Source organism: Mytilus californianus, unplaced genomic scaffold, assembly GCF_021869535.1.
Source record: "Mytilus californianus isolate M0D057914Y unplaced genomic scaffold, xbMytCali1.0.p SCAF_7, whole genome shotgun sequence".
NCBI lineage: Eukaryota > Metazoa > Mollusca > Bivalvia > Mytilida > Mytilidae > Mytilus > Mytilus californianus.
This window is the reverse complement of record NW_026262723.1, coordinates 82,391,014-82,418,996: the sequence shown is the minus strand read 5'-3', so window position 1 is coordinate 82,418,996 and position 27,983 is coordinate 82,391,014. Positions and strand designations below refer to the sequence as shown.

At 30.3% G+C, this 27,983-nt stretch overlaps 1 protein-coding gene across 1 annotated transcript in view; it reads right to left on the bottom strand.

The window, feature by feature from the left end:
• The window catches only part of LOC127710270 (serine/threonine-protein kinase/endoribonuclease IRE1-like), a 28,158-nt gene extending 397 nt beyond the window's left edge, over positions 1-27,761 (bottom strand). The window contains exons 1-21 of the mRNA XM_052216047.1: positions 27,604-27,761; positions 24,677-24,785; positions 23,268-23,304; positions 22,416-22,561; positions 21,715-21,843; positions 20,435-20,477; positions 19,360-19,421; positions 18,015-18,074; positions 17,130-17,316; positions 16,596-16,677; positions 15,570-15,690; positions 14,467-14,699; positions 13,961-14,090; positions 13,563-13,653; positions 12,590-12,719; positions 11,916-12,075; positions 10,564-10,757; positions 9,408-9,549; positions 6,292-6,419; positions 4,971-5,094; positions 880-947 (exon numbers count right to left, since the gene is read on the bottom strand). Of these exons, the coding sequence (XP_052072007.1) occupies positions 880-947; positions 4,971-5,094; positions 6,292-6,419; positions 9,408-9,549; positions 10,564-10,757; positions 11,916-12,075; positions 12,590-12,719; positions 13,563-13,653; positions 13,961-14,090; positions 14,467-14,699; positions 15,570-15,690; positions 16,596-16,677; positions 17,130-17,316; positions 18,015-18,074; positions 19,360-19,421; positions 20,435-20,477; positions 21,715-21,843; positions 22,416-22,561; positions 23,268-23,304; positions 24,677-24,785; positions 27,604-27,672 (2,445 nt within the window). The 5' untranslated portion in view covers positions 27,673-27,761. The remainder of the gene's footprint in view (positions 1-879; positions 948-4,970; positions 5,095-6,291; positions 6,420-9,407; positions 9,550-10,563; positions 10,758-11,915; positions 12,076-12,589; positions 12,720-13,562; positions 13,654-13,960; positions 14,091-14,466; positions 14,700-15,569; positions 15,691-16,595; positions 16,678-17,129; positions 17,317-18,014; positions 18,075-19,359; positions 19,422-20,434; positions 20,478-21,714; positions 21,844-22,415; positions 22,562-23,267; positions 23,305-24,676; positions 24,786-27,603) is intronic.
• Between the last annotated feature and the right edge of the window lie 222 nt (positions 27,762-27,983).

The window sequence follows — 27,983 nt, the reverse complement described above, 5'->3', positions numbered from 1 at the left end:
ACCCCTAGAATAAATTCAGTTTTTTGTTCACACAATTGTAATTATTTAATTAAACCACGAATTAAAACTGAAGTGACTGTATGTACACAGGTAAATTATGACGTAGGTACATCTCATGTATGTATTTTTAATCACCTAGTTAATTGCGATGAGAAAATGTTATGAAGGCAAACATTTTCCATATAATATAAATGTAAATTCATGGTAAGTATATTTAAACAAATTCATATAAAATTCATATTATCTCTCATAAGATACGTAGAGAATCTGTAATCATATAATAAAAAGGGAAAATGTTTGATTGATAAATCCTTTGGTTTAAAAAGAACCTCTGGGTTTGCAACCATTTAAAAATCAAGTCTTCATGCATTTAGAAATGTTTCATTTTAGAAGTGTGATCCTTATATAGAATTTTACTTCAAAATTTTCAAGCTTAGGAAATCTCCATTGTCATAAAGGTTTTAAATTCAAAAGTTCTTAAATTAAATATCAAAAAAAGGAAAATGTGTCCATGGGACACAGATGATGCCCCTGCTTGCATATAACGTTATAAAGGGGCATAACTCGAGAATGGTAAATGGGAAACCACCCAAATTTGAACTTGATCTGAGTTTTGTGGTAATAAGCATAGTGTATTACACGGATGGACAAGGGAAACACTTAATGCCTCCTCCGGTGATGGCAGGGGCATAATTAGAAATGAATTCATGGCAGGTCATAATTTTGTTGGTTGTAAATTTGATTGGTCTTGGAATGATAGCAACACCTCTGACAATGATGTGAAGGGAATGCTATTTATGTTACTGAGCATTTCAAAGAAACAGCATCAAGTCATATAAGAATAATTTTCACAAAATAAAAAACAATTTTATTTCATACCTTGTTTCTCATGGCTCTCAACAAATCTCTGATATTTTCTCCTTTATATGTTCTAAATTTTCTTAAATCTAAAAAAAAAAGACTAGCAGTGTTATTTCTCAAATAAATAATTTAACTTTATAACTTTAACAACAGCTTTTCACAAGACTTGGAACTTATTATCATTGATTAGACTTTTAAAAAGACATATAACATAAAGTTGAGTACAGCACAAGCAACTTAACACAACTTGTAAAATAATGACATTTATTAAGATTAATTTTTTTTTAAATAAGACTGCTTTCAAATAGTTTTGTTTACAACAACAGTATTTTCAAACATATATTCCTTAATTTTAGATATACTTTGTATACTAAGAAAAATTAATAAAATGCTCCGCTGGGCGCAGCTTGATACGACCGCAGAGGTCGAACCCTGAACAGTTGGGGCAAGTATGGACACAACATTCAAGTTTGATACAGCTCTGAATTTGGATTGTGATTAAATATTTGACACAGCATAGGTTTCTGACACAGAATGAATGCGGTCTAAGAACTTAAAATTTTTTAATTTACCTATTATGGTCCAATATCCAATATCTAAATACATGGTTAGATTCAGCATATCAAAGAATCCAAAGAATTCAATTTTTGATGAAATCAAACAAAGTTTAATTTTGGACCCTTTTGACTTCAATGTGGACCAATTTGATAACGGGGCCCAAATATCAAAATACATGGTTAGATTCAGCATATCAAAGAACCCCATATATTCAATTTTTGTTGAAATCAAACAAAGTTTAATTTTGGACTCCAACTTGGACCAACTTGAAAACTGGGCCCATAATCAAAAATCTAAACACATGTTTATATTCAGCATATCAAAGAACCCCAAGAATTCAATTTTTGTTAAAATCAAACTAAGTTTAATTTTGGACCCTTTGGACCTTAATGTAGACCAATTTAAATAAAATGCTTCGCTGGGCGCAGCTTGATACGACCGCAGAGGTCGAACCCTGAACAGTAGGGGCAAGTATGGACACAACATTCAAGCTTGATACATCTCTGAATTTGGATTGTTATTAAATATTTGACACAGCATAGGTTTCTGACACAGAAAGAATGTGGTCTAAGAACTTCAATTTTTTTAATTTACCTATTATGGTCCAATGTCCAAAATCAAAATACATGGTTAGATTCAGCATATCAAAGAACCCCATATATTCAATTTTTGTTGAAATCAAACAAAGTTTAATTTTGGACCCCAACTTGGACAAACTTGAAAACTGGTCCCATAATCAAAAATCTAAACACATGTTTAGATTCAGCATATCAAAGAACCCGAAGAATTCAATTTTTGTTAAAATCAAACTAAGTTTAATTTTGGACCCTTTGGACCTTAATGTAGACCAATTAAAAAAAACGGGACCCAAAATTAAAAATCTAAAAACACGGTTAGATTTGGGATATCAAAGAACCCCAATAATTCAATTTTTGATGAAATCAAACAAAGTTTAATTTTGGACCCTTTTGACCTCAATATGAACCAATTTGATAGCGGGCCCACAAATAAAAAATCTAAATACATGGTAAGATTCAGCATATCAAAGAACCCCATATATTCAATTTTTGTTGAAATCAAACAAAGTTTAATTTTGGACCCCAATTTGGACCAACTTGAAAACTGGCCCAAAAATCTAAAATCTAAATACATGTTTAGATTCAGCATATCAAAGAACCCCTTATATTCAATTTTTGTTGAAATCAAACAAAGTTTAATTTTGGACCCAACTTGGACCAACTTGAAAACTGGGCCCATAATCAAAAATCTAAACACATGTTTAGATTCAGCATATCAAAGAACCCCAAGAATTCAATTTTTGTTAAAATCAAACTAAGTTTAATTTTGGACCCTTTGGACCTTAATGTAGACCAATTTAAAAAACGGGACCCAAAATTAAAAATCTAAATACACGGTTAGATTTGGCATATCAAAGAACCCCAATAATTCAATTTTTGATGAAATCAAACAAAGTTTAATTTTGGACCCTTTTGACCTCAATATGAACCAATTTGATAGCGGGGTCCACAAATAAAAAATCTAAATACATGGTTAGATGCAGCATATCAAAGAACCCCATATATTCAATTTTTGTTGAAATCTTACAAAGTTTAATTTTGGACCCCAATTTGGACCAACTAGAAAACTGGGCCAAAAATCAAAAATCTATATACATGTTTCGATTCAGCATATCAAAGAACCCCATATATTCAATTTTTGTTAAAATCAAACAAAGTTTAATTTTGGACCCTTTGGACCTTAATGTAGACCAATTTGAAAACTGGACCCAAAATTAAAAATCTAAATACAAGGTTAGATTCGGCATAACAAATAAATAAATGTGGTCAAAGATTTTACAAATCTAATGCGCCATACTGGTCTTCCTATATAAATATGCATTTCTTTAAACATAATTTAAAAGCAGTGTAAGGGAAGTAACCAAAACGTTGTATTTGGATTACCTCCCTTACACTGTTTTAAATTATCTTAATTGTTCATTAACCATTACTTTATACATTATTTAAAAGCAGTGTAAGGGAGATAATTTCAATGATGTATTTGATTTATCTCCCTTACACTGCTTTAAATTATGTTTTGTACTAAAGTATTTGTCCATTAATGAGGACAACCTTGTTTTTCCCCCTTTTTTGCCCCTAATTCTTAAACGGTTTGAGCAATAACCCCCCAAAACAAATCCTAACCATCCCTTTGTGGTATGGAAACTTGTAGTATAATTTCAGAGAGATCCATACACCGTTCCACAGTTATTGTCTGGATACTAGAAAATGCTTATTTTTGGCCCCTTTTTGGCCCCTAATTCCTTAACTGTTGGTACCATAACCCCCAAAATCAATCCCCACCTTCCTTTTGTGGTATTGAACCTTATGGTAAAATTTCATAGAGATCCATTCACTTAAACTAAAGTTAGAGTGCGAAAACTAATGCGTCTTCGGACGACGACGCCAGACGACGACGACGACGACGCCAACGTCATACCAATATACGACCACAAAAATTTTTTTGCGGTCGTATAAAAACGGGACCCAAAATTAAAATCTAAATACACGGTTAGATTTGGCATATCAAAGAACCCCAATAATTCAATTTTTGTTGAAATCAAACAAAGTTTAATTTTGGACCTCAATTTGGACCAACTTGAAAACTGGGCCCAAAATCAAAAATCTAAATACATGTTTAGATTCAGCATATCAAAGAACCCCATATATTCAATTTTTGTTAAAATCAAACTAAGTTTAATTTTGGACCCTTAGGACCTTAATGTAGACCAATTTGAAAACTGGACCCAAAATTAAAAATCTAAATACACGGTCAGATTTGGCATAACAAATAAATAAATGTGGTCAAAGATTTTACAAATCTAATGCGTCATACTGTGCAATTAAAGATTACTTCTTGAAATTTTTCAATATTTGAAATTTGAAAAAAAATAATATTTGAACAATAATTCTTTTTAATTTCTGAAATCTGAAATGAGAAGAAATTGATCCCCCACAATTTCTTTCTATGGATTTTTTTGTAAAAAAAAAAAAAGATGCAACATTTGCAGATATTTACTCCCTTACACTGCTTTAAATTATGTTTTGTACTAAAGTATTTTGGCCCCTAATTCCTAAAATTTTGAGGCAATTACCCTCAAAATCAATCCCAGCATTCCCTTTGTGATATGGAACCTTGTGGTACAATGCCAGAGATATCCATACACTAACACACAAGTTATGTCTGGAAGTTACAAAAATGCTTATTTTTGGCCCCTTTTTGGCCCCTTATTCCTTAACTGTTGGTACCATAACCCCAAAATCAATCCCTACCTTCCTTTTGTGGTATTGAACCTTATGGTAAAATTTCATAGAGATCCATTCACTTAAACTAAAGTTAGTGTGCGAAAACCACTGTGTCTTCGGACGTCGCCGATGACGACGACGACGCCAACGTCATACCAATATACAATCGCAAAATTTTTTTGCGGTCATATAAAAACACAGTCACTGTAATATTTTTTCTAAAACTTATTTTTGAATGTTAGTATTTACCATTCTGCAATTCCTCACTGATATGCTTTCTCCAGTCAAACTTAACAACTTCCAAACCTTTTTTCTCTAAACAAATAAGAACTTCACTATCAACATTTTCTTTCTCTATTCTATCACTCACATCCTGTTAAAAAAGAACAAATGTTGTTATCATAATACCACCAAAAAAATGATGGTTTGAAGTGCCTAAAATGCTCACCCAATAATCATTCTTTGACTTAAAGTTTATCAGGTCAAAGTTTAATATTAAACTCATTGAAGGTTTACAGAGAACATTTTTATAGTCTGAGGTAAATAAGACAATTGGTTCTTTTGAGAAATCAAAACACTGTAAATGTTGTAAGACAGCTTATCTTACTTGATCACAATAAGTATATTCATATGTAGAAATTATCTCAGACTAATTCTTTACAAATGTTTTAATCAAAGCAGATGTTGAAAGCTTTTTTTCTGAAGTATTTCAATAAAGAAATATTCATAAGACTTGGTTAAAAAGTTGTTTACTTTAGTACATCTTTTATAGCAGAATTTTTTATTTAAATGAAGCAAAATGTACAGTATAATCCTGTAAATTTCAATTTTTGAAATTGAATGGTCTCCCTTTATAATATTTAAAAAAAAATGTTTTGGATAATTGAGCCCTTTGAACATATATATTGAGAACAAAATGTGAGAAATTAACTTTGATATCAATATACTGTTTGTATTGAATTTGTTAAATTATTTCCACAAGAAAAAGATACTGATAAAATACTATTAATTTTCTTATCAAAAATGTTTAAAAATGATATAGTCAGTTTTCAATCAAATCATAAAGAGCAATACAATATTATAAGTTTTGATTGTTATAAGAACTAATGGCAAATGTATTCAATTAAAATTGAATCACCTGCTTCACTTTAAAATGTATTTCTTCAATTAATAATTCTTTAAGTAATCAATATTTCATCATTTTGCAAAAGTTTTGAATGAATTTGATAAAAGGTACATATTAATGTAGAAAAATTAATAATGAAACAAATGGTATATACTTTATCTGCTTGACAATGGGTGTGTTATGATTTCAATACAAACTTGTTATTTTCATGTTTTCAGCAAGTCCTAAAAGGACGTCAGAGGAATCTTGGTCTAACAAAAATGTGAGTAAGGCACTATGCATAAGTTATTTCGGATAAACCACTTAAATCTGGCTGCATTTTTCTATTCATACCAATCTTGTAAACATGAAATTAAAAAAAAAAAAATTTAATACAATTTTTATTAAACATTGTCATACAAGCTGAATTGTAATTGGTCTCACATAGAAAATAGAAATCAATACCTGAAAAAATGCCATCTGTCTTTCTCTACTCCAAAACAAGGGATGTTTCAAAATGGCTTTTGCACATAATCTTTTTGATGGTTCAAAACATAAAAGACTTTCAATCAAATCTTTTCTTACATAAAAATCTGAAATAAAATGAATATGAATCAGTTTTTCAGTACTTTTCAATAAAAAAATCCTCAAGACTCGTTTTGTCTACATTGGTGTTCTACAACTGTTTTGATTTTTACCATAAACTTAAAACAACACTTAATGAATAAATATCATGATTTCCTAGCCAATATCAAAAATTGATATTATTTTCAAAAATTTACTATCTATACCTGTTAGCTTGGCTCATATGTGAAAGTTCACTCGGAAACTCCCACAATCAGGGTTGACAAAAACCCAGGTTTTATGAGTATTGCCCAGCCCAGTGGGAAATACTGGGAAAACCCGGGTTTTACTGGGTTTTATCAGGTAATACTGGGCAATACTGGGTAATATAAAATACTGGCCTGAATTTTAAAGAGGATTCAGTGATCAAACACAAATACAATACATTTAAGATATTTATAAACATATTTTGATTTATAAATAAGTTTACTTGTTTGAGAGTCTTATAATATTAGTATATACATTTGAGAAAGTATTATTCTAGCAACTCTGAGACAAGTGTACATGAAGACACATTAGACAAATGTTAATGGAAAAAGCCTTTCTCAATAATTCTCCTAAAAATCTATTAAATCACCCTTCTGTCTAGATTGGTCAAACTGTTAACATAAAGCAAAAGAATTCATTTTTTTTCAAATATATATAACTAATATAAAGAATTAACAATTACATGTAAGAACAAGAGTTAACACGCTGAAATGTCTTGCCTTCTTTTCTAACCATTGATATTATGTTGATAGTCCTAAATGAAAGCTTTACTACAACTATTACATAAACTTAACATGATCCAAGAAAATGAAGTCAAGGTCATATAAACCAAACGAGAAATACATGTACACCTTACAATCATTCAATAAACTAAATAAAGTTGACCTATTGCTTATAGTTTCTAAGAAACAGACTTAACCAAGAAAACTAAACATTGACCAATGAATCGTGAAAATGAGGTCAAGGTCAGATGAACCATGCCAGGCAGACATGAACAGCTTACAATCCTTCCATACAACAAATATAGCTGACCTATTGCTTATAGTTTAAGAAAAACAGACTGAAACACATAAACTTAACACTGAGCAATGAACCGTGAAAATGAGGTCAAGTTCAAATAAAACCTGCGAGACTGACATGTACATCATAGAATATTTCCATACACCAAATATAGTTGACTTATTGCATATAGTATAAGAAAAAAAACCAAAACTCAAAAATTTAACTTTGACCACTGAACCATGAAAATGAGGTCAAAGTCAGATGACACCTGCCAGTTGGACATGTACACCTTACAATCATTCCATACACCAAATATAGAAGACCTATTGCATAAAGTATAAGAAAAACGGACCAAAACACAAAAACTAAACTATAACCACTGAACCATGAAAATGAGGTCAAGGTCAGATGACACCTGCCAGCTAGACATGTACACCTTACAATCATTCCATACACCAAATATAGTAGACCTATTGCATACAGTATAAGAAAAACAGACCAAAACACAAAAACTTAACTATAACCACTGAACCATGAAAATGAGGTCAAGGTCAGATGACACCTGCCAGTTGGACATGTACACCTTACAGTCCTTCCATACACCGAATATACTAGACCTATTGCTTATAGTATCTGAGATATGGACTTGACCACCAAAACTTAACCTTGTTCACTGATCCATGAAATGAGGTCGAGGTCAAGTGAAAACTGTCTGACAGGCATGAGGACCTTGCAAGGTACGCACATACCAAATATAGTTATCCTATTACTTATAATAAGAGAGAATTTAACATTACAAAAAATCTTAACTTTTTTTTCAAGTAGTCACTGAACCATGAAAATGAGGTCATGGACATTGGACATGTGACTGACGGAAACTTCGTAACATGAGGCATCCATATACAAAGTATGAAGCATCCAGGTCTTCCACCTTCTAAAATATAAAGCTTTTAAGAAGTTAGCTAACGCCGCCGCCGCCGCCGGATCACTATCCCTATGTCGAGCTTTCTGCAACAAAAGTCGCAGGCTCGACAAAAATTACTGTTAAACAATTTATATGTACATCACTAATTAATAGGTAATTATTCAGATTAGAACACAGATATGTTTATATAACAATAATCAGCCTTTTCATTTCTATGAGTGTTACAAATGTAATGACATGACCCTATAGGGTGTTTATTTAGCAATATGATTGCATAACAATTTAAATTTACAATTCACTTAAAATTCAATAAAATGCATTTTTGTCAAAGTTTGGATTATTGAAACAATGCTTGGAAATTAACAAGGTATCCTAAAATGTGCAAATCTTGTATTCTGCCTACATTAAATTAGCGGAGAAGAGAATGAAATTGAATGTTCAATCTTCTAGAAATGACTCTCAATGGTTATCTGTATAAAATGTATATATTTAGCTATAATACTATGAAACTACAACAAGTCTTTACTATTTTGTGTTGAAATAAGCTTAAAAAATCATATTGCCCAGTATTGCCCAGTATTACCCGTTTCTGGGAGTATTGCCTAGCCGGGAAAACCTGGGTTTTCCCACCTGGGTTTTTTATGGGTGGGTAATACTTTGCCAACCATGCCCACAATGATGAGTTAGGTCCTTATTTTAATGCCAAACATTTCATGACATGTGTAAATTGGTTTAAATGTAGTATATTCTTTTGTTTGCAATAAAATATTAGAATAAACTCAACTAACAAGTAATGTCCCTTAATTTGTTATTATGAGTATAATGTTGTCAATTTTGCATTTAAATTTTCTTTGCAGAAAATGTGAAAGTACTAGACAGATGCAATCAAATCTCATATAACATAAAGCAGAAAAGAATAAGCATGAAGTTTAAGTGATATAAAAATAAGGAGATGAGGTATGATTGCCAATGACACAATGCATTTAAATTTGATTTTTAACATTTCAGGTAAACAGAAATATGGCTCGAAAACTAATGCTACCTGTCATGGGAAGACTTTGTAGACTGTAGTCTCCTTCTAAAATATTTGATTGCCTTCTCAGTGAATCACCAAATGGATGCTTTCCTCTTGTTAAAACATAATATATCACACATCCAAAAGAAAACATGTCTACTGCACATGTCTGAAAAAATAAAATGTAATGTCACATGAACATCAAAACACTTTTAAATTAAATTAATTATGCTTCGAGTAATCCCTCTCATTTGTCATGTTAATTTTGTTTGTAAAATTTGAAAATATGATGCACATACTCATACAAGTCATAACCAATGTTTTTTCATATGTGTGTATTGATTTTGTGTCATGAATTACTGTGCATATCCGAAAGGCTTTGTATCTGCTGATATAAAAGGTAGACAAAATATATAATTTACAGCAGAATCAATGACCTCTAATCTTTTGGTACACACAACTTGGTTATTTCCCTTAAATATCATGTTTTCAACATTTTTAGAAATTATTCATTCATCTAACAAATAAATTTCAATGTTCTCTACAAAACACATGATAAATAATCAAGTGACCATGGAAATAATTTTCAGAACAAATTACTTATTAACAGTTATTATAATGGGAGTTGATCAAATTCATACTTTTTTAAACCAGTGTGTCTTATAACAAGGTTCTCAAAATTGCCCATGTATTTTATCAACAGGGAAATAAATCCCTGGATTTGGATGATAGGTATAATTTTTTTATTACAACAGCACTTGCTTCACACTAGCAACTTTTCACTGGCAATGAGCTAAAATATTGTACTAGTTAATTTGACAGTTTATGGAGATGAATACAAACTGCAATTAGGTAAAAAATTTGAACAAATTGGTATTGTGAAATGATAAAGCCTTCGATATAGGCACAGTAATGCACAATATACTTTTTTTTCTAGAAGTCCCATCAACAGATACAGAAAAGTTGCCTACACAAGCTTATCTACATGAATCTTTCACAAAATTGATAAAGAGCAAATTCTGAATAGGATTTTGTAATGTGTCCTAGTGATCAGATAAAGTTGTTGTAAAGTTGTAGTAAATTAATGAAGACCATATGCTCTCCACGTTTTGTTCATTTGTAGATGCAGCTATTCACTGTCTCATTGACATATAAATGTAATGTACAAGCAAATGTTACATACTGTTCTTTTATCTTCATCTAGCATTTCTGGTGCTATCCATCCTTCTGTTCCTGCTGCCCCTGACCTTCGTGAAAATGAGATTCTTCCTGCGGTTAACTTTTTACATAAACCAAAATCTGATATAAGAGCTTTTACATTGCCTCCTGTATCAGGCTGTGAAATGAGTACATTGTGTGGTTTTATATCTCGATGAACTGTAAGCAGATAGTATATCTAATATAAATATCAAATGGTATAAAATGCATACAATACTGTCAGATAGTATGACCATAATTTTAAACTATCTTTTGAAATTTTCATTTGATAAGTTTTGTAAATGTATTAACTAAGACTTAGGTTGCAACTCCTTGCAGCAAAGTTAACCATAAAGGATATTGGCTTCTAGTTTAGACTTTTTTTTTGACAAGAAGCAAGTGGTTCAAAACTGTCATGATTTGAATATACAGTTTTATCAAATTTATCAGGTAAACAATTTTGCTATTGTACTGAAACTATGGTTACAACTTTCTAAGGCCTAGATATTTTGCTGTCCTGTTTAGACCCTTTTTAATTTTGGTACCCCCACTAGCTATAAAACCAGGTTTAACCCACAATTTTCTTCAGAAAATGTCTGTTAAAAGTCAGGAATAGGACAGTTGTTTTCCATTCATTCCGTTGGCGTAGGTTGATTAAGTTCAGAGATTGATTTTGTCAGGTATTATGGACTTCTCCTTTTCCCCTTTTTTAAATTTACCCTGGAGTTTGTTACTTTTGTCAATATCTTTTTAATATTTTTTATATATAATTGCCTTTCTAAACTTTTGGCTTCAACTGTATCTGTTATGTGCACTGAAATTAGTAACTCACTAATGCCTTTTCATTTAGTTTTAAGCTTTTTTATAAGTTTCATTTTTCATTGGTTTACTGTTCATCTGTCTTGTTTTTTAAATGCTTTGTGAATTGTCCTTTGGGATTTTATTTCAAATTTTATTTGTAGTGCAATTGACTTGGTATAATTCTTCCGATTTTTCCAACGGTTAAAAAAAACCAAACTTATCATGAAACTTTTATGAATCTATACTACAAGCATCCTTGAGAACAGTGAGTATGTATAGAGACTGTTTAAGTGAATGCCAAACACGTGTACAAAATATGATGTCATAACAATGCTAATTTTATAAACAAATTATTTTTACATATTTAGTAAAATTAAAGTACTTATATATTCACTGGATGAATACCAGTTACTGGCTCACTAATGCACATTTTACTCAGTTTTTCAACAATTCAGATTTCCTCCTTCAACAGGATATAACCCTTCTGCATCTACCATACCATAACACGTAAAAACTATTTTTAGATTATATACTTACCAATTCCCAGAGAATGTAAATGAGCTATTCCTGATGCAGCTTCATGTAACAGTTGAAGGGAATCAAATGTTCTGGAATAAGGACTTTTTCCTTCAACATAATCCTGTAGTGTAGCTACACATAACTCTAAGGCAATGTATCTGAACTGACTATCTGATTCCTGCACAAAATATACAAAGTGTCAGCAATTACTTTTGATAGTATTAAAACATATGCAACATCTACAAAACAAAACCAAAACAAAAAATATATTTAATATATTGTCCCTTATATGTCAATATACTAGTATTGAACTTATTCTTTTTATGTCTATTCTGAAATGTCTTTAAATTTATGTTCTATATCACTATTTGCTACTCAACTTTTAAAAGTTGTGGGGGATGGTTCAAATTTCACAACATTTTAGTGTGGTTATTTTTATATAAAGAAATTCCTAGTTGTTAATGCCATTGTGGTCATCACTGGAAAAAAAACATATGTCTCACCATGCATGACTTTCATGAAATGGAGATACAATGAGACACATATATTTCACCCTACATATGAAGATCTGGATGCAGAAAGTAGCATTTAACATGGAAATAGTGTACAAAAATGGCCTTTCCTTTCTTGGGACTTGATGAGCTTATTAATCAATGTTTATTTTAAATTTTTGAGTACAACTTTACACCTACCATACAAAAATATCTAATAACATGTGGATGTTGGTCAGATTCTCTCAACAGCTCTACTTCTCTGTCAGCAAATGTAAAACATTCTGGTAACAACCTCTTCACAGCACAAGGTCTGTTCTCAAATCTTCCCCTGAAATTTTTGTAAATTTTTCTAAACATATTTGCAAATAATCACACTTCTTTATCAGAATATACATATTGAGAATCATAGTAGTGGGTGTCTATATTATAAATTAGAGAATGGAAAGGAAAAATTCAGCAATTTTTCCATTTGTAAAGGGGCATAACTCTAGAATGGTTAAAGTGATGCCACCAAACTTGATCTGTGTTTTGTGGTAATAAGCATTGTGTATAATTTTTATAACATTTGGTTGAGGCAAACTAAAGTTAGAGAACGGAAACCAACTATGGGACGTACGTATGTACAGACGTACTTAGAGATGTATGTAAAGACGTACAGACGGACAAGGGTAAAACTTAATGCCCCCTCCGTTACGGCGGGGGCATAAAAATAAAATATAAGTTTGGGAAATTTTATGTATAAATGAGAGATATTCAGTATGTCAATGAGGTAGCACTCTAACAACATGCTCCCTACTTGGGTCAGGTATAACATGTGGCAGGTTAAAATTATTTTGAAGCAATTATAATAAAATACTTATTATTGTAAATATTTCAGCTCATTTTAAACAAATCATCAATTATAACAGTCTGAAGATGCATAATGAATATCTAAGCATGCACTAGCACTAAAAGGTATACATGACTGATTTCATAATTTCCCTTCAGCTGCCAAATATCTGTAAAAATGAAATCATTCTAAACTTGCAATTATTCCCATATTATTTGCATTGTGCCATTCAGTCATGGGAAACAAACATACCAAGTTACAGTTACATAGAGATTTTTTTACACGAATTCAATAAAAGCATAATTTATAGTAGATAGATTATAATGTGTATATCTGACTTACTTATAAACGAATGTTCCTTCACAACCATGGCCAAGTACTGCCTTAGGATTATAAATTACCTTTCCAACTTGCACATGACCCTCTGGTACAGCTGGAAATATATTATTACATTAATATTTATTATTGTCTACAAATAAAAAAAGTAAAACTAAACTCTGAACTCATTAAAAATCGTAAGAACTTTCACTTTTTGTTTCAATTATCTAAAACAACATCTTTTCCTACATCTGTAATTAATATGCAATACACTAACTGTCATATTTATCAAAAGAAAAACTTCACATTTTGTGTACTTGTCTGAAGGGTCATCTATTCCGTCACCAGTAATATTGTGAATACACTTATCACATATAAATCCGAAGAACTTCACAACCTTAATTAATGTGCAATAAACTTACCATCGTACAAATCAGAAGACGAACTTCCACTTTTACGCATTGATGTCTGAGCAGATTTTTGCTCTTGACTCATTAATTTTTGTTCTTCTAATTGTTTCTGAAGTAATATCTTTATAGACTGTTCTGTTCTCTGCAAAGATAAGTTTTAATACTCAAAATCTTTGATATTCAAAAGATTATTAACAAATTAAGCATGACAGACAGATTATACAGAATTTTATCTGTCCGTCTACCCACCGATACATTCCTACATTGTAGAATATACTTTCAAATTTTGTTTAATTAAATCATTGTAAACATATGACAGTGACTTACATACATAACTGCTTTGAAAAAAGCACTTTTTCAAGGACTGATTTCAAACATTTTTAAAAAATCTATCTTTCTTCTCTCTTTCTCATCTTTTAGTACAAAATTTTACACTGTAAAATACTACCCTAAAAATGGTCATACCATTTAAAAAGGAGTTTTGACCCAATGTTTTGTAGAACACACTGGGAACTTACCCTTGTAAAAAGATAAAATGCCATGAGAACAGTGATAACCAGGACTGCAGCTGAACTAATAACCTTGACATCAACATACTGATATATCCCATGGTCCGCTGTTGTTGTAATATTAGGTTTGACAGATTCTGGAACAGGATCAATATTTGGAAAGATAACATTATTTGATTTGTCAGTTATTGCTAGTGCAGGTGACATTTTGTTGCTTGATTCTTCTGGAATCTCATGATGACCTAGAAAAGAATAATATTTTTTTAATTTTTGGTCATCCATTCATATAAAAGTTCAAGTTATCCTAAATAAGAATGAACATATGTACTAATCTTCAAGTTGATGCGACCACAACCTTCAACCAAAACTTTAACTGGATACATTCCCACATCATAATGAACATAATAAAAATTAAGAGTAGTATGATTGCCAATGAGACAACTATCCACTAGAGACCAAGTTTAAAACTTTAACCTGATTCAGGACAGGCGAACTGAAGGACAAACAGACAGACACACAGATAAGGAATAATAATGCCAATCTACTATCATAGGCAAAACATATATTTAATCAAAATTCAGTAACTCCCTGCTTTACTTAAATCAATTAACTGATATTAAATAAATTTAAAAAAAAAGGGATAAGGCAAATAAAATTCTTCCTCAAATACCAAAGATTTGATGTTATTTATATCTCTTAGCTACAAATTCTACAAAAACACAGTTCAAGATAAAAGCAAACCTATAATAATTCATCAGATGAAACCATGATTGAAGACATAAGTAATTAAATGACTCTTGTTACAGTAGTAACTTATAATATAACTATGGTTAAAGCAGGTAATGTTAATCCATAAAATTGAGAATGGAAATGGGGAATGTGTCAAAGAGACAACAACCCGACCACAGAACAGACAACAGCAGAAGGCCACCAACAGGTCTTCAATGCAGCGAGAAATATCTTATATATAATATATTATGTATTAATATCTTATCTAGAACCCTTTCTGTGTACCAATGTCTCAGCAGGCATTAGATCTCAATAATGAAACTTTCTGGCATTTTAATCCTTGTAAGAAAAAAGTAAAGCTGACATTTGTGTTAACTTCTTACCTAACATCATGTAAGAGTGTTCTCTACGTTTGGTTGAGGCTGTAGAAGTTTCCTCACGACTGGACCCTTTCTTTGGAGGTAACTTTGGTCCCTCAAGCAGTAATGGTCCTTGATTTTTTGGCTGAAATGTGTAATGAAACATGTAGAGCATGTATTTAGATGTTCTCTAGTTTTGATTTTGTATTACTGCCAAAAGTCCTCAACCTAGTTTATATTTTCTTGGAACTGGTCAATGCAATCCAAATATAATTCTGTCAAGAGCTATTAAAACAAACAATTAAATTTTCATTGAAAAAACATTAAATGATCAATTATTACAATAAAACATGAAATATGGTATAGACATATTTATCAACATCTCAATTTTGATGCATATTCTTTACCAAAACCACTAAAGTTTGTAAATCATGCTCTGCCAAAAACAGTTCTCTTCATGTAAGTTCAAACAATTCAGAGTTTATCTATTTGAGTAAATATCCAGCTGGATTTTTTCAATTTAAAACTAGAATATAAGAACAGTTTACATAAGTTTTTATGCCATTAAAAGCTATCCATCTTACAATTTAAGATTTCCATGTGATAAACTTATTTACACAGAACTTACAGAGTGTTTCAACAGATACAAAGTATCAAATTAAAGACAAAAAGTCAATTAACACTTGATGTGGTATGTATAACTAATTTGGATATTCATTTTGCACCCTCATAAATTATATAAATTTAATAGAAGATGTGAGCACTACTGGACATCTTTACTCCCCTAACCCATACATGTTTTATTGAAATTCTAAAGTGAATGTTTGTATGAAAATACAGGTTTATTGTTACTTTCAGGACATCCTGTCACCTCTAATTATAAGAATTCTGCCTGTTAACCTTGTTCTCATGTTCCTATTTCCTATGTTTTAAAAAACCATGTTCTAAAAATGTGTTCAGTTCCTTAACACTAATACAAATATACACGAACTTTCGTGATGAATATTTTTCAAATAATAAACTATCCAGGGGACATAATTTATAACTTACTGCAACTGCTACAGTTGTCTCATCCACTAGAGATCCTAAGGCATAAAATCCATGTTCATATTCACCAACATATAATGTAGGGCTGAAAAATAATACTCACATTATCTAATAATCTTCACTATAAGTTACAATGTTACTTCTATGTACAAAAATGTGGAATTCATGCGTTGAAAATTAAAATAATATCAATTGTTCTAGAGAATCTGTCACAAGACATGAGCAGTTATACTTAACGTATCTTATTGTCGAAATAATATATGACAAAAGGATCTGACACAAGTTAATACAGCTTAGAATTGTCATCTCCATTAATCTATTATTTATATTTTATAGTTGTATTTGAATAAGAAAGAGATTTTACCCTCACATTTTTTCTTTCTTATAATTTTCCTACTTTAAGAAAAAAATGTTGGTTTGTTAACTTTTAAATTTATGTTTATGATCTTGCATATTTCAAAATTATGGAAAATACTTTTCTAAAGGTATATAAGTTAGCTGCTTTGGCATAAATACAAATCCATGATCACAACTCACTAAAATACTTCCTGATCTCCATGTTTTAAAAATTTTTCCTTCCATAACCTAGAGGTCAGTTTCCCTGTTAAATGTTCCAATGTCTCAGGAGCAAATGTATAGAAAGGTATTTTCTGAAGACCATCTGGAGTTAATGTATACATAGCAACTACTGGAGAGTTGTAGTTATTTAACCACTTGATTTCACCTGTAAAGAGAAAAATAAAATGCAGTTACACAAGTGTAATATGTGTGGGTCTTTTCACAACATATAGAAGTTTATATGTAGTTTTTTTTTTAGAGTTTACTGAAAATAAGGATATTTTTGCAATGATTTAATTTCTTCTATTAGTGACAGGAATAGAATCACATTATTTAGAAATGGTATTTTAAATTCTGATCACATTATCATAGAGCAGCAGTTCCTGAAATCACTTTAATTTATCATCCCTTATATTTAACAGATAATAAACAATGTGTACCCGGTATGTATTTTAAGAACATCCATGTAATCATTATATCTTATTGTATTAGTAGATGTTTTTACACAGAAAAGGACAAAAGATTTGTTTCCTTACAATCACACGACTGTTAAAGAGGAAGTGTTGTAAGTGTCCTATTTGGCCACAAATATTAAGTCCATTATTTTAAGATGAAAAGTTGCTGCATATATATATATATATATATGTGTGAGAAAGTGAAATACATGTCAAAGCACTGACAGAAACACCCAAAATAATTAATAAAATTAAGATTTTGGTGAAAGTTGATGAAATTATCTGGATTTCAACCATATTTAGTCAAAAAAAAAATGAGCATAGGGTTCGACAAATATCCAAAAAGATCTGATAAAAAAAAATTCTTTTGAGACCAACTAAAGTGTCAATGGTTTTTATGTAAATTTACCAGTTTTAGAATCCAAGGTAACACTCATTCCATTTGAACTGGATGATAGGTGTTTGTAATCTGAAAATATATAAAACTTTAATGGTAATCATGGTAATAAAAAGTGTATAAACATAAAATTATTATCAAATATATATATATATAGATGTGAATATTTATCAAAATATCATGTACTTTGCTTGAATGTGTATAAGTTTCATTCATAATGTCAGCGAATTGACCAAACTTAGATTTATTTTTGAAATATGTCATTTTCACATGATATACATTACAATTGGCTAAAAATTGACTGTATTATGTTTCGTCATACAGGACTTCTTTTACCTTAAAATTGAGTAGAGTGATTTATCATACTGGCTATATTTATGTAAAGCTGGTATACATGGGCAACAAACAAGTTGTCACCATCACTATAATCTCATGTTATGTTCATATCACTTGATAAACAAAGTAAGTAACATAAATCATAATAATAACTCTAATTTTGCATCATTCATGTAAATGTTATTTTTAGTCCATTGTCTCCATTGGTATTTAAGATTCTGTTTAAAGATTATACAGTGATAACAGTAAGGAGGTAATCATTATTTTTCATCACTGACAACATGACCTGTGACCTTAAGATGTTCATTCTTGTTGGACTTGTGTTTTTTGGTTGCTGTATCATTTAAGTTTACTCTAAATCTTTTTTATTCATTTAATAATTGGTGACGAAGATGGTAATTTCAAATAGAAGCTAACTTTTCATGAGTGAGTGAGAAATTTAACATTTGCAAGAATTTTTCTTCATGTCTTCAAAATTGGCAACATATGTCATATTTTTAAAACAAAGAGGGGCCCAATCACACCCATTGTACGTCTACTTCTCTTAGCTATTTTGACCATCTTTTTATAATATTAAGCTACACTCATAAGTTTTCAGCATTTTACTTTTGGTCACAATGTGTATTGTATAAATAACAGATGACATTATGTTGTTTAGTAAATAATGCGAGTACACATAAGTTATAAAATCAGTTGATCTGTGATAACAAGACTGAATTTCTTTCTTATAAAAATCTTGGGAGAAATGAAAGCTTGAGAGCAAAAATGCAATGCAATTTCCAATTTGATTAATATTTCCAAGGGGGATAACTCTTTCAAAATAATTGATCAGTACTGACTTTTGAACTTGTCAAAGACATTGCTGTTAAAAACCTATGATATAGGTTTCATAAAAATCTGACAAGAAATGTACACATGTGAGCGCTAATATAACCAGAAGGACAGACACATGCTGCAGTATTTCTATGTCCCCCACAACACGTAGCACGGGGACAATAATGTTACCAGTATCAGTACATACCATAATCTTTACTATCCTTGTTTGCCACGTTTGTAGAATAATCTGTAAATGTGGCATTCCACCTGTAAAGAAAAAAAATCATAGTGTTGAGAAAAACTCACTTGATCAAGTATGCTGAAAGAATAAGAAATAAATATTTAAGCTGAATCATAAAAGAAAACATTAATTAGTTTGGTTTAAACACAGCAGGTACTTCATTTGCTAAAAACAAAATGGATAAGATTTTGACCTGTGATAAATTGTTAATGCTACTGTGAAACCTTAACAAGACAGAAAAAAAGAACTGATGCAACATTTTTGGTTCCAAGTTATCCCATGACTGCTTATAAGAGTTTTTGCTTTTTAAGTGTCTAATTTAATTATTAGTTAATTATAACTATTAACTTGTATATGATAAAGCAATGCCATCTATTGAATTGGCATGCCACTCATGTGACTGACAAACATCTATTTCAGGAGATCTTTTGAAAAACAAAAGTAGTCCCTTTTACACTTACATCTTACAAAAGTATCTACAAATCATAAATGATAAAGAAAGTAAAATGGAACTAGCAGGAAGTTTATAAACACTGATAGATGCCATTATTTTGTCTCAATCAATTGAAAAGTACGATGCAAGGAATTATTTTTCGTTTCATTGTAAGGAAAATACAATGAAAACTGTGACATGACACTGGAAGTGACTGTATATGCATATTTTTTCTTACTTTGTTAGATTCTTTAATCTATCTGAGGACAGTTGTTTTTCATTTGTTCTTTCTACAACTTTAATTTTTCGCAATTCATTCTCTTATATTTCTCTTTTTCTATCACAGTTAAAATTAGACACATACATCAATCAATTGCAATCATGTTCACGATCAATTTCAAGTGATTTTTTGGTGTCACCACTTTCAGTATTTTCAGAAAGTTTTTATTCTGTCATTCATTTTTCTAACTTTTTTTTCAAAAAAAGTTCAAAACCCAATGATAAATCATCATTAGTACTTTAATGCTATATTTAAATAGTAAACAAACTCTAATTATGAATTATTTTTTTAAAAAATGACAAATTCTACGCTGAACTTATCCTTACCTTTTATGTCCAGTTTTACTATCAAACATAGTAATTGTATACTCTGAAACAGATTAAAATAACAATTTCATCTTTATTCATACTGAAATAGAGTTAACTGTATACAATGTACCAGGAAATTTTCCAACCATGTTAATTTTGCTATCTGCTTACATCCATACTTCGACTGTTTTTAGTTAACATCTTCTCATTTTATTTGCAAAACATTTTTGTGCAGTTTATTTTCACAGAATTATAAGATAAGGTATTAATTTGATCATACATTTCTCCTAAGCCAATACTACTCTTGTAAATTTTATATGAAGAAAGGTCTCAATTGAACTATCAAAAAGATATTTTGAAATTGTAGCACCTTAAGCTAATAAACAAAAACCCCTAAAAATTCATGTTTACCTGCATTTTATTAGGTTAAAAGGGAAATAATTGAGAGCCATATCTAGCTTTTAATATCACTGAACAATGAATTTTTATAAATCTTTTCAAAAGTATCTTTTATAGCGACTGAAGAAAACAAAAGCAGATCTAACTAACATGCCATAGTTAACATATTTAATCAAAAAGGATCTATTAATCACATCAAAAAAGAAAATAAGAGGTACAAATTGCCATTATGTAAGAAATTTCCAATATCAAAGAAAACAGGTTAGTGGTTGAGGTGGAAATTCCTTTTTGTGTGCATGGCAAAGTCCATTTCTTGACATGGGGACACACAAAAATAAATTTGAAAAAAAAAACCAAAAAAAACCATAGAAGTGCACATTAGATACTTAAGATTTCACTGAAATCCAGCCACTGCTTTACAAAACGTGGATACAACATGCTGATGGACATATAAATGGATTAAAGAAGATTGTTTACCTTTGAATTATTTCTCTTAAAAATAATTAATTTTATATTTATTGTGGTGAACTGTTTATTTTATATTTATTGTGGTGAACTTCAATTTATATTTATTGTGGTGAACTGTTTATTTTATATTTATTGTGAACTGTTTATTTTATATTTATTGTGAACTGTTTATTTTGTATTTATTGTGGTGAACAGTTTATTTATATTTATTGTGGTGAACTGTTTATTTTGTATTTATTGTGGTGAACAGTTTATTTTGTATTTATTGTGGTGAACAGTTTATTTTATATTTATTGTGATGAACTGTTTATTTTGTATTTATTGTGGTGAACTGTTTATTTTATATTTATTGTGGTGAACTGTTTATTTTGTATTTATTGTGATGAACTGTTTATTTTATATTTATTGTGGTATCATCTATTATATCTTACCTGATCTTCCAATATACATGACATTTTCAGCATCAGATGGACAGACTTTCTGTGTACCATCCATAGATAGTGTTCGAATCTTTTCTCCTGTGACAGGGTCTACAGCTATCCATACATCCTTTTTGTGTCCTAAATAAATAAAAAGAAATTTAGTTTGTCTTATTCTTTTATATCTCTTTTCGACTTTTGTTAAAGTTAAAAATAACTATTCTATGTGTTGTCTCTTGAATTTATCTTATTATTAATCATTTCACTGACTATATTAAATGAAATGTGAGACTCTGTGTGCTTCACACTCATATTTATAAATTGAAACATGTTTTGAGTAGCTTTCACTTGTACACTGAGTGAACTTATGATGTCATCACAAGTTTAAATTTTAATTGTGAATAATACGAATATAAAAAAATAACCAGCTAATTATAATAGTTCATAGGTGAATGATTTACAAATCAATCTGGACAAAATTCTTGACCTCATATTCTTGAGAGTGCAAACATCTTCTAGCACCGTCATACTAATTTTTAGTACATTTTTTATTAAATAAGAAATACAGTAATAGTTTCATTTTTTTCCTTTGCCAAGGATTGGTGTTTAAAAAATATGTTTGCAGATTTTCACTTTTTCTTATAATTTAAGTAGCCATATTTATTTTCTAGTAACTATATTCATTTGAAATGTTCATGTAATAGTTTTAATACCTGTATACAATATTCCTTCGTTACTTTTACAAGGTGATGCTGAAACAAGCTGTGGTATTGTAAATGGTAATTTCTTTATCCCATTCATGCCATCTCCTAATGCATACAAACTTCCATCTTTTGGGTCAGGTAAGAAACTAAGTTTCCTTAAAAATTATTAACAGTAAGTCAGGAGCCTGTAATTCAGTGGTTGTCATTTGCTGCTGTATATTGTGTTTGTTTTTCTTTCATTGTTTTGTACATAAATCGGGACTCTCTTCACAAAAAAATATTATGATTAAAATTGATCGTAAGTTATACTGAAATGTGTATGACTTTATTTTTACTCTTAAGATTTTTTGTGAAAAGAGCTGCAGGCCATTAGTTTACTTGTTTGAATTGTTTTACATCTGTCATTTTATAGCTTACTAAGCGGTATAGGTTTTCTTCATTGTTGAAGGCTGTACAGTGACCTAAAGTTAACTTCTATGTCATTTGGTCTCTGGTGGTGAGTCTTCTCATAGGAAATCATACCACATCTTGATTATTTTTATATATGCTGATTCACTAAAATATGATAAATTCTGTATATTTTTTTGGGAAAACTTTTGTATTATTTACACCAATGAGGTCATAAGCCAGATTGGATGTATCTAATTAAAACCAAGATATTACATGTATTATTGTAAATGCAAAATGATAGATTTCAATAGTTAACATGCTTAAGGGGGTGTCAGCAATTTGACCTTTTGTAAATGCAAAACAATGACAAATACCTGATATCAGATTACATTTAATGCAATCAAAAGATACAAATCCCCAAAGAAGAAGTTTCTAAATTTAAGCAGTTTTGACTGTATAAGTTTCACTTACCCTGCTGTGACCTCAACTGGCACTTTTATAACTGGTTCTGTAATAAAAAAAAAAAAAGTTTAAAACTAAATAAAATGCTATGCCTGGCGCAGCTTGATATGACCGCAGAGGGTGAACCCTGAACAATTGGGGCAAGTATGGACACTACATTCAAGCTTGATACAGCTCTGAATTTGGATTGTGATTAAATATTTGGCACAGCATAGGTTTCTGACAAAGAATGAATGTGGTCAAAGAACTGAATTTGTAAAAACATCAATTCAGAGAAATGATGTTCCTCAATCTCTGGAAAGTAATTTTTCCTACAAACTTGTATCTTGGAAACAGATACTCCATTACAACAATTCTAAGTTTTTTGATAGATTTCATACATAAGTCAAAGAAATCAAGAATTCTGTCATATTAGTTTTTAATCATTTTGTTTCAAATATTTACTTCACAATATCTTTAATATGCATAGAAATTTTAACATGATTTATTTTATCAAGATATAAATTGTAGAAAAATTAAAATGGCTAAATTACTATTGTCAAATTTTACAAGTTTAAAATTAATGTCAATTGTGAATATCGTGAAAATCAGACATGTGATAAATCTGACCTCTACATTGTAACATATGGTACATAACTACATATATACAGTCAAACCTGTAGATACATTTTTGTAGATCCCTACGTTGTAACATAACCCACCATTTTTTCTTAAAATGTCCTGTACCAAGTCAAGAAAATGGCCATTGTTATATTATAGTTCGTTTCTGTATGTGTTGCATTTTAGTGTTGTGTTTCTGTTGTGTCGTTGTTCTCCTCTTATATTTGATGTGTTTCCCTCAGTTTTAGTTTGTAACCCGGATTTGTTTTTTTCTCAATCGATTTATGAATTTTGAATAGCGGTATACTACTGTTGCCTTTATATATGGTACATATATACAGTCAAACCTGTAGATAAAGGTCACCCTTGGGAACAGAGAAAACTGACATTATAAGGTATAGAACCACAAATTCAGGCCCTGTTAGAAAGAACATGCAAGAAAGTAGTACATATTTTAGTTCCTACGCATAGCTGAAACTATGCCAATAAATAATTATTATAAAATATTGGGTTAATGAACCAGTGCACGCTAATATGCAATTAAATGTATGTTGAAATTTTCAGCACAAGTCAGGATAAGGTATAGTTTTGACATGAAATGACTGTCACTTAATTTGAACTTAACACAAAATAGCTATGAATGCTTGAAATTGGAGAATTTATTTTAGAAAGCAATGGGGCTATGAATTAGTCATTTAATTCCTATTAGAGACATAACCTTTCATTGAAGTTTAAATGCATAGATATCACTACAGTGGGACTGTAAGTGGGTGACCAAACAAGACAGGCTTACACATTTTATATCTTATATATTGTACCTTCTTGTAATGTCCACTGTGTTTTTCCTGTTGTTTTACTGACAGCATGCAATGTACCATCAAGTGTAGAAACAAACAACAATGAATCATGTAAGGATAAAAAATTGGCCTGTAAAATAACAATAGTAACAAAATATGTTATTGTTTAACAGTATCTAAATAAAAAAATATCTTAAACCACAAATAAAACAAGTGCATTGCACAACCAATTAAGTCTCCTATAATAATTCCACAGAATTTCAATGCATTTTCCCATTGCTCATCTATTTTATCTATTTTGTGAAAATATGCTAATGTAAATGGTATTTGTTTAATGTTAAGAAAGCAATGCATATGATTTTTAAGACAAAGTATATCATGTATATGAAGATTTACAGTGTGCCCAAATTTTATTTATTTGGGAATTTATTAGAATTTGTTGATTAATTTCAAATATCTAGGACAGATAGTTCAAAATGATTTGAATGATTATTTAAGGGCATAAAAAGACAATATCAATCAACGTGTATGCAGGAAAGATAATATGCTGAAGCAAAAAATTGAACAAATGTTCTACAGGTGTTAAGATCCAACTTTTTCCATCTCATTCATTGTATGACTGTCTTTTGTGTATCTTTATGATCTAAATGTAAGTCTGCCTCTTTAAATAAAATGTGAGTAATGTATAATTATGCTTTCAGAATAATAATGGGATATGAATATAGATTTTTACAGGTAACATGTTTGTCCTGAATGAAGTTATGTCTTTCAAGGAAGTTCTGAAAAAGTCAATGTTTAGTTTGTTTATTAGCTCGAATTTATCTGATTATCATTTGGATAATACAATTCTCAGCAGTGATTTATTGTATTCTTCAACATTGTTAAAGAGTATGGTGCAATCAGTTATATTTAAATTATTAACTATTAGTCAGGGGTACTACTTGTACAAGTTATTTTTATTTACTCGAAGAAGTAAATATTAATATACTTATAGAAGTAAATGTGTAAGATATTTAAACAAGTGTATTTTATTTTCTTGTAAAGGTAAATTATTATAATGGCTTAGTTATGTCCCTTAGACATTAAGATTTTTTTACTTATACAAGTAAAAAATTCATATTTTCTTCTTTTCTTGAATTTCTCAGGACTTCTTTGCTCTTGAAATTTTAATTGTCTGTCCTTTGCAGATGTCTTTAATAATCATTTAAGTGTAATTTCATGGACAATGAAAATCTCATTTGTCTGTTATCTTCAAAACACTGCTCATTTATAAGCCTCCAAGGGGCAATTTTTGAAGGCCTTGCGCAATTACTGAAGATCTTTGCGACATTAGTTTCTTTGTTGAATTAATGAGATAAAACCAGGGCTCACGCTAGCAGGCGTTGAACTCTATTAAAAAATTATGAGCTAACCAGAGAAAAATTGTTTAAGGCGTGTTTTTACATCCCAAAACTAGAGAATTTTAGGAATTGTAAAAAAAATTACTTATGCAAGTAAATTTTTTGAGAAAATTAAGGGGAGATTATTCAAACCTTATAAGAAAATATGAACATAACAAATTTACTTATATAAGTATATTATTATTTACTTGAAGTAAATAAAAATAACTTGTATAAGTAGTACCCCTGACTGACTATCATATAAATCACGATATAAATTAATACTGTAAATATTTTAACATTTTATCTTGTTAAGACAAATCATTTTCTGTCATGTATATATGTATGGACCTTTTGAGTATGAAATAAAGAATATCTAATCTTATATTATAACTTGCATTAATTTTATGCAGAATCAAATGATTATCATTTATATTAAAACTCTACCACAAGTACATGTATGATTCTCAAAATCATTGATTTTCTGCCATTTTAGTCAGTAGAAAAGCAGTATCATAAATCTGATTTCCTTCATTATTTATAATCAACTTGAAACTTCCAGTTTAACTTATCTTTTTAAAAGCAAAGGCACCATAATCGATTCCTCAGGGATTCACAATTATAAGCTTCTGCATTCCATAAATTATTCTTAAACTGGAAGGAAATTTCATACAGTAATGCAGCATAACTGTTGATAAAGATTTGTACAGTTAAAAAAAATTAATCTGGACTTTCAAGTCCTCAACAAAAAGACTGATTTTGCATGAAAAATTTCTGGATCAATGCTGTGGACCGCAGATGACCCAGAGAGTGGATTTATTTATAGTCCCTTGGGCAATGAAATAGACAGGGCTGGCAAGCACCTGCAAACAACATGGAAATGAACCAGACAGGAATTTACATGGGCAATCTCAGGAGAAATACTTACAAAACTAATAGTAATATTAACCGTAACAATTTTCCAGAAATAAATAATGTAAAGAAGTACCTACAAAGACTTGATCATACCATGTATGATCTTTTGCTTATCTACATGTATGTGCAATACACTTTTATTTCCATGGTTTAGTATTTGTTTAATTTATATGCTCGGTGTTAATTTTAACAGTGCTTATTAATTTGCTTTATGTCTGTATACACCTGATCGCTATTTGTGCGCCATTACTGGACATCACAAAGGTTCATGTAAAATTTTGATGTCACAAAAGAAAACGTCCGACGCCACAATGGAAAAGTGATTGTTGTATGACGTCAATAGTTCAAGTGTCACAGATTTTCGGGTCAAGCGTCGCAGATTCCCAAATAGTGATAGAGTACTATTGTCTTGTTTAATAATGCTTGCATTGTACAATGTTGTAGGTATCTGTTAGCATGTGCATGTATGGTAAACGTCTATCATGTTTAGGTGGCTAAAAAGATCGACAGAGCTTCTGTTATATGTTCAGTAATGCACCAACTTTAAGGTACACTTTTGTACTTATATGCTATTGGTTACAGTTATGGATGAGATCAATGTGGATGAAGTAGGTTCAGAATAATTTCATCATTTTTTCAGCCTCCTGTCATTACCTTGCAAACAGGCGTTAACACAGTAATTTGTAGACAATATAGGAGAAGTATTGTGCTAATTTTCGACATGGTTTCTCATTTCATAAACTTTAACTCATATTCTAAGGGTAAACAAAGCGTGGCATAGTGGGGAAACCCTCAATGTTTTCATTCTTCAGCTTTTCTTGTTAATGAAAGGAAACGTCCAAGAGCTTCGAAAGGATAGTCCATTTGATTAGTTTTGTTGTTCTACAGTTAATAATTATTCTAGGCACGTATTATATTTTAAATATTTTTGTTTAAATGATCTGCTACTAAGACTTATTATTTCCTTCTTTTATATCTAATAAAAGTTTTGTTTTGCGACGAAACGATTTCTGATTGGCCAGATAAATTCGCTG